Genomic DNA, 8,265 nt, shown 5'->3' with positions numbered 1-8,265 from the left:
AAAAGATTGATAAAGAATAGTATGTTGAATTCGAATACTATAAACGTCCAAAATCCAAACAATACAATAAATGAAATCTTAGTTCCCATTAATTTCCAAAATAGAATGTTACTAAATCTCATTTCAAAATTGAAACGGACAAAACAAAGAAAAGTCCCACCCTACTTGACGCAATAATTAAAAAGTTTCTTATACGAGTGTCGCTAATTCTGCGCTGAAATCATTTCAAACCACGTTACCTTCTCTTGTAAACACACAGCCTTCAAAAACTTCAAACCAACTCCACCTTCTAAATTTGGAGAGAGAAAATTCCAGAAGAGAGAGAAACAAAACCACAACTTCCATGGCAGACGATGAAGAAGTCTCATCAGAAACAGAGCAACTTAACGATAAGCAGAAACTTGAGATTGCGAAATGGTTTCTCTTGAATTCTCCCGCCGGCGAAATCCAATACGTTTTCAAAGGTCTCAATTTAACGCAACTTTTTTCGCATTTTCTCTCTCCAATTTTAGCGTCGTTTCTTCTTCGTGTTCGTTGTTTTTCGACATTTGTTTAAACTAATTTGCATTTTTTTTTTCAATTTCGAATTGCATTTTGTTGTACTTAACAGATTTGAGGACGATTTTGAAGGATGATAATGTGCATAATTTGGCTGCTTTGGAGGCGTTTCCTCAGTATAATAAATCTCATATGATTTGTCTTGAACTTCCTGATAGAAGTAGTGATGTAAGTTTCTTTTCTAAGTTTTTTAAGCTATGAACTTTATTTATGATATTATGGATGAAATATGTGTTATTTCTAGGGTTTTTGAGTAATAATGTGGAGAGTTATGTCTGCATTGTGGAGAATCCGCCAAATTTGAGGTGTTATGGCATGGTGTTGCTAGAATTATCAATTTTACACAAATAGAAACGCTAGTTCTTACTTTTAATTGGTTAGATTTAGCGCCGTCTAGGACTGTGTGAAAAGTGATTTACAACGCAGGACCACTCATCTTAGATGGTCCAAAAATCATAAGTCTATTAGATTTGATGTTGTCTAACTTTAATACTTTAGGTGTTGGAAAGAAAACAATCTTAATGTGATAACATGATTGAATATACTTATTTTAAGGTCTCGATTTTATATTTAGTGTAGGGATACAATATGTTTAAGACGACCCTGGTTCAATTAAATTGAATGTTGATTTGCTGAAGGACTTTCTGTTTCATGAGTGAAATGTTGTACTAGGTAACTAATTGAATCAACAGTATTAAACTATTTCCTGTTTTATTGATTGTTCCAATATTTCCTTTTTAGTGCTTTTTCAGATGAAGATGTTACTTCTTACTTATTCTAGTCTATGATACTTGTATATGTTCAATGTCTATAATGGTCTTTAAAAGTTAACTAGATATTGGAAGATGTAATGTATTGATATGAGATGCGCACTTGTCATCTGTACGAAACTATGAAATCTGACGTCCTGATTTTGCTTCAGGTGATAATTACTAAATTCAGTGAGGTTGCTGAGAATGAGTATCTTGATCCTAGGACGGCCCAAGTTGCTATCGTGGATCATGTCAAACAAGTGAGTCTATTCTGTCTTTGGCTATCCCTTTTTTCTCTATGCTTCTGAATATATAGTCTGTATAGGTCTTGATGCTTTTTATCTAATAGAACCTTTATTTTTTATGCCTTACGTTAAAGAGCAAGGATCAAGAAAGAAAATCCATATCTCTAGTAGGAACTGCTTGGACATTTTGGGGATCATCTATTTTCAGTTTCCTATGTATCTGTAAATGATGAAACGTTGACAAGATCATGCTAATTTCTTATTAAGTACTTGCTCTCTGTCTACTATACCTTCATCTGATCTGTAAATGGCTAGCTTGCTGAAATATTTTGCTATATGGTTTACTATGCCCATGCGGTGAAACTTTTTGCTTGTTTATGACAATAAGGACCCTCCCCTCTTCTCTTACTTTATTTCTGGTTGAAAGGGGGGGGGGGGGGTTGTTATTCCATTCTGAGGTATTCTTTAATATCAGAAGACTGGATAAATTTTTTCATATATATGTTGAGATTTGTAACTTTGGCATTATCAAATTGACTTGCTAATCTAAACTGATTCAGGCTTGTACAGAGGCGAGACCCGCTAGTGATGAGGAACTTCCATCTTCCTACATTGAGGAATTCAGGTATGTTTATGCTTTGGTAGTTTAGTCCTTGATAGGAAACATTGTGGCAAATGATGATGTGTTCTGGAGTATAAATTTCTACTTAAGTCTAGAACTTGGTAATTAAAGTGCTGAATGGTTTAATTTCTTATTATATTTTTGTATTTAAACTAATGCTACTTGCCACCTCCTGAAACTATACTTTTTAGCTAATCTGATTTACAAGCTGTAAGCATGATTGATTTGCTTAACTTGATTTTTCCTTGCGCGTGCAAGATAATATACAACAGATTTTTCTTGTGCGGACTAAGTTCATTATCTGTGTTATATTCTCAATTTCAGTTTTGACAAGCAAGTTTTGCTTTTCCTTATATATGGTTTGGTTAATATGTATGTATAACACCTCTTATTGTTGCTCTCTGATATCCAGTGCTCTTGTTCTGTGGTTCAATCTTGTGTTACAGATGTGCTCTGGATGCTGATATTATGAAATATGTTAGTGAAGCTTATCCAAAAGGTGTATGTGCAGTTTATTGTGTAAAGGGAAAAGATGTGGAAGAGCCAGGATCTGATTTTGAGTTTGTTGTTGTGATTTCTGCCTCCAGGCTGAGTCCCCAAAATTTCTGGTGAGTTCTTCTGCACTAACTGTCCTGAAGAGCTACTATTCTCAGTCTGCATGTCAGGCTTTACTCATTTATTATCCTATTTACTAGTAGCTGACTGCAGCAGCATTACATGTAGAACATACTGCCTCTATGCTAATTTTGTGGTTGGAACTTGGACATGTATGCAAGCATACAATTATTTATAGAGAGCACGTATCATGCTCTACCCTGTTAATATTCTTTTTCAAAGATAAAAATCAATATGTGTATCGTGTGAAATGACAATTTCTTTATCTTTAATGTATACAAAGCCAATATTGACCTTGCTCTTGAAGTTCATTTTACATTCTCCCTTGTGTTTCAGATAGCCTGTAACACCTACTCAGCATCCCTTGTCACTCACTAAATCATCGAACGCAATTGATCATTATTACTTCCTCAAGAAGCAACTCCCCTGTCTTCTGCAAGTTTTTTATTTATTTGTTATTCTGTGAGTCATAATTGCTTCTGAGGAATGATTATGTTACACTTGATTCAAGGTGTTCAATATTTTTCCAAAATTTATCTCTATCAATGGTGATCATGTGAGAACTTGATAGAATATGGCTGCCATTGTTTTCCTAGTGTACAAAATCAGGTTGGATGAAGACTACTAATACCCATTTTAGTTAGTTGATCATTTGCTAATCATTTAACTGTGCGGTTTGTACATGTTTAGGCTTATTATGCACTTATGCTCTTATGTTAGGGACAAAGCCTCATAAGGTCTAACTATAGTATTATGGGTTCAAACTCTCCTATTGAATCCACCTAAAGCATACTAATAGAGTATTACTTATTAGGGATTGCATGCCACAGTAGTAGCTGCCATCTAGATAGGACAGTGGATTTTATCAATTATCCAATGTTTCTCTCCATATGAATCATAAATTTCGCTAATAGTTTATGTGAAACCTTAGTACAATGATTCTAGTCTATATCTGTAATACCCATGTGATGAGGACTCATATCTTTGTCTTGAGAGATTAACATATGATATAATGGATTAGAATTTGGATTTATTAATTGGTAGAAACCACCATATATATATGTACAGTCACATACTCACATGACTTAGTTAATTGGTCTTCCTCCTTTTCCAGTTACCATATGATGGCAACTAATGGGAAGAAGGTTATAATTTGTTTTAATGGGAAGAAGGTTGTTAAGACTTGTTTCTAGTTTATAGCATTAAACCACTGTAAAAGCAATTCTTTGAAACATTTACCCCATTGTCCCTAAAAGATTACCCCATTTTCCATCTTGGTTTATCCTCATAAGATTTTGCATTTCCTTTTAAGGTAATATGTTTCCCACACAATCTCTTTCTATTTTTCTCCTTCCCTGCATGCAAAATTTCCTACCTGCCCAATACAAATTGAAAGAATAGTAATGGGGCAATCCATGGAATAATTATATGATTGGATTTAGAGAGTTGTCTGTAATATGTAGCTGAATCAGTGTAAAAAGGTCTATTTTGGGTACATATGTTTGTGATTTCTAATGTCTTTGGTCTATCACGAAATTTGTTAAGCATGAACTCTCAAAGAAAAGGTACAAGTAATAAATTTGCAACATAAAAAAAAATGGCATGTTAATTTTCTCTCTTCACACAAGAACTTTCATCAATTTGTGGGCTATGGTTGTGGCATCTTCTGTCTAGTGGTTAGAAGTTAGAATTTGGCTTGAAGTTACTGAACAAAAATAAATGTTGTAGGACTTCCTTGAGCCCGTATGAAGGGTGTATTTCCCGACAAGAATCGTCACAACTCCCTTCAACTTGGGCTATTTAGACAAGCTAAGTAATCATTGGCACTATTAACTTGACACAGATTTCAATGATGGTTTCTGAAACAAATAAAGTTAGGCGTGATATTACAGAGAACCGGAGGGAACGTTTTTTTTAAGTTATTTGAGTGATAATGGGTTTTTCAGTCATTCTAGTATGGGGCTTGTTATGTTTAAACCTCACTTATAAATCCTCTATGCAAGATTGAAAGATCAAGTAACTTTATGGGAGTAGAGAGTTGTCATTGTGCTAGTTTCTGCTATATATAATAGTATCCTGGGTTGCTTGACTTTTTTACTTGGTCGTTTACTGGAATCAGATTTATTTATATAGCTTGTTTTCTCCAGCTGATCTCATTTTTTTTTCTAAATTTCCCATGTATTACCCAGCAACGGAAGTTGGAGATCAATATGGAATATTGAGTTCAATGATGAGGATCAAATGGTGGAAATTAAAGGAAGATTACAGGTAGGTTGCAGTGATCTGTGATCAGATATGTGATTTTGGAAATTTTTGATTCTGGTGTGTTATATGGAAGAAAAATTTGAAAGGGAAATCTTGAAGTCTGTTCACCTTTTTGGGTTCTTTCTATTCATACATTTTTTTAACTTGTATAGGTGGGGGCACATTACTTTGAGGAGGGAAATGTGCAGTTAGATGCAAATCATGAATGCAGAGATTCAACTCTACTTCAGGTGCATAAAGTCTAAGCTAAAGAAATTTATAACTTATTATCGCAGAATGTAATAATATCTGGCCAAGGCAATTTAGTTTTGTGCTTAGCCAGGTAAATGGTGTTCTTATCATTTGTGGATGAGAATCTTCACAATCTTGGATTCTTTCTACTGATCTTTTTTTCAGTTTAACAGAAACTGCCCACAAAGTGACGGGTTTACATTTCCCTTTATAACTTGTTTGGTTGTCTCGTTTGCAAACTTTATAACTGATGAGATGAGTCAGCTAAGTCACACTCTTATTTCTATCCTGTTGAGCAATCTCCCTAGTAAGAAATGCTTTATATCACTTCATAATGGATGTGTTATCTTAGTTGCGACATATTATTCTTGGTTAAAATACACTACTAAAAAGTTAAGAACTCAATTTAGTTTATTAAAATGCTTTAAAAGTTAAGAACTACTAATATACCAAATAGATTACTAGCATTCGGAAGATTAACTTTTCGGATCTGTCAACTTTGACACGTGTATGCAGACCATGGTTTTAAATCTTGGATGGTAACAGTTGCAGAACCACTTTCGCCAACAATGTGAAAGTTTTGCAGCTATTGGAGCCTAATATCTGGGTCACGACTCACGATAAGCTTAAAAACCTCTATAACGTGGCCACGATGTGATGACGTGGCCGAGACTTAATACCATGAAGCATGCAACTGAAATAGAAATTGTTTATGAAGATTTTAGGTGCTCAAACACTAACAGCCTGTTTGGTATTTAAGATGATCGAGAAAGATAACAACTGTAGGGAAAAGAAAGAGAAGGAAGAGCAGCTTCATGATTTCATCATTTGGTAGGGGAAAAAAGAGAAGAAATGAGCAGCTTCATGATTTCCTTTTGGTTTATTGAGTTGGAATTGAGTGGCGTCTTTTTTTCGATTAGCTGGTTAGAACTGATTTGAGAGGCATCTTTTTTCGATTAGCTGGTTAGAACTTATTTGAGAGGCATCTGTTTTTTGATTAGCTGGTTAGAACTGATTTGAGAGGCATCTTTTTTCCGATTAGTTAGCTAGAACTGATTTGAGAGGCATTCATGTCATTGCTTCTTTTCCATCCCAAATTTGCTGATTTGGTTGTAAATTAAAGGAGCATTTGCTTAAAGAAACCTGTCCTGTCAATGCCATTTTTTCCTTCCCAGTCCCATGCTCAAATTCGAACAAAATTGGGGTAATCCTTTTCCTGTCATTTTCTGTTCTTTCCTACTAAATGCTGTTAACTGAACCACCTGTGAAGAATCTGCCTCTTTTCAATAGTTTTATCATAATTATGGCTTGTCTTTGGTCGGCAGCCTTGCCACATAGTTATTCAGCAAGGAAACCAGTCTTATGGTACAACAAGATTACTGAGTTTACAAGTTATTTGTGAACTTAGTAGGGCTGTCTTTTGTGAAATTGTGACAATTAAGGTGCTGAATGATCCTGTTTCCCCCTTTTTTCATAATTTTTTATAATTAATAGAGGCTGAATTCTGCAATTCAAATCATATTCTATACATTCCATATTTTTCTTGAACTTACACCAGTAGTATAAAGGCGTCTTTTCCCAGTCCTAACTGTTATTCTGCTTGTTTCCCACACGGGCTTTCATGAGTGGGGTTGGCTGCAAAGGTTGTGTGTACAAATTGTTTCCTCTCCCTTTTTCCTTTGCAAGAAGTAACAAGTCTATTATGAGAATATATGCAACCAATGTTTATCTATTTGATCTATTACTCCTCTTCAACGCTTTTATTAAACTGTTCTGTCCTGGGTATTTGTCATTTATGTTTCAGAACCCAGAAGATTCAGCCTTAGCCATTACCAACATCATTCGGCAGCAGGAAACAGAGTACTTAGCATCTCTTGAGGTACTGCTTAATTGATCATAGTATATTGTAATTTACAACATTGAGCATCTGGATGAAAGTAGAATGTGGAAGGGAGGAAGAAATATTTGTATAATCAGATGATAGTAAAGGGGAGAATGGTTCCTATTCTTTCAGACGTCTTCAAATCTATATCGATTTAAGTCTCATTTCATTGATCTGCTACTGTCCTTGCTATAACAATGAAATCAGAATTCCTCTCTTTCCATACCACTTTTGTAGTAATTATCGACTTGAAGTAAATTTTGGTTGACATGTGTATAATTTCTGATTTTCTGTATCCTTTGTCGGTTACTTTTCATTTGCAGGCTTCCTACTTAAAGCTGCCAGACACCACTTTCAAGGTACTTTTTATCAAGGCTCTTGCTGTTATTGTTTCTGCTAATTATCTACTCTAGCAAATTTTGATACATCTTGATACTAGCTTAAAACTGTATTTTCTCAACAATCAGCCCTTCAAATCAGAAATTAAGTCATGACAAATAGTTTAAAGAATGATCATAGAAGTTCAGAGATGTACTTGAACAAGTAATTTACTCGATGTAAGATTTTTGATATGATCATAATGTCATTGTGATGGGAGGATCTTCGAGGAAAACTAAGTCATGCCCAAAAGTTCAAAAACATGATCCATAAAGTTTCAGAGATATACTTCAAAAGGTCGTATATTTTCAATGTAAGACTTCTGATTTGATCTTAATATCATGGTGATGGCAGGATCTTCGAAGAAAACTACCTGTTACTCGAACTTTGTTTCCTTGGCACAGCACTATGCAATTCAGCTTAACAAGAGATATCGCAAAGGAACTTACCATTCGGAAGTGAGCAATGCCAAGGCTGTCCCAGTATATAATTCCTCGGTCTTTGTGAATGAGTTGGAGCTTTTAGAGTTAGATTTCCCTCCCTCTGTAACCTAATTTTTCACTCTTAAGGTTTATCAATTGTTTGATGACAATGCATTTGTTTCAATTTTGATTTGATGTAAAAGTGTACAGTTGATAGATTGAATTCCCATATGATTAAGCGAAAAGAGTGAAACTTGTTCATGCTTGGTAAAACAATCAATATGAAGGCAGATAA

The 8,265-nt window shown here is 34.7% G+C and overlaps 1 protein-coding gene across 1 annotated transcript; it reads left to right on the top strand.

Moving 5' to 3' along the window:
* Window positions 1-65: 65 nt before the first annotated feature.
* LOC104890314 (F-actin-capping protein subunit alpha) lies at window positions 66-8,215 on the top strand. The gene is made up of 10 exons (XM_010675747.4): window positions 66-464; window positions 611-726; window positions 1,481-1,570; window positions 2,116-2,180; window positions 2,624-2,785; window positions 4,982-5,060; window positions 5,210-5,287; window positions 7,093-7,167; window positions 7,494-7,529; window positions 7,903-8,215. The coding sequence occupies exons 1-10, from the start codon at window positions 344-346 to the stop codon at window positions 8,008-8,010; spliced, it is 930 nt and encodes a 309-aa protein (XP_010674049.2). The 5' UTR covers window positions 66-343; the 3' UTR covers window positions 8,011-8,215.
* The last annotated feature ends 50 nt before the right edge of the window (window positions 8,216-8,265 follow it).

The sequence above is a fragment of the Beta vulgaris genome, chromosome 4 (genome assembly GCF_026745355.1).
Source record: "Beta vulgaris subsp. vulgaris cultivar EL10 chromosome 4, EL10.2, whole genome shotgun sequence".
Classification (NCBI taxonomy): Eukaryota; Viridiplantae; Streptophyta; class Magnoliopsida; order Caryophyllales; family Amaranthaceae; genus Beta; species Beta vulgaris.
This window is presented reverse-complemented; position numbering and strand designations above follow the sequence as displayed.

Bases quoted from the DNA above. Each gene is read 5' to 3' on its own strand.
- LOC104890314 (XM_010675747.4), top strand. From the start codon at position 344: ATGGCAGACGATGAAGAAGTCTCATCAGAAACAGAGCAACTTAACGAT. The intron at 727-1,480 runs GTAAGTTTCTTT...ATTTTGCTTCAG, and splicing joins TTCCTGATAGAAGTAGTGAT to GTGATAATTACTAAATTCAG. The intron at 1,571-2,115 runs GTGAGTCTATTC...AAACTGATTCAG, and splicing joins TCGTGGATCATGTCAAACAA to GCTTGTACAGAGGCGAGACC.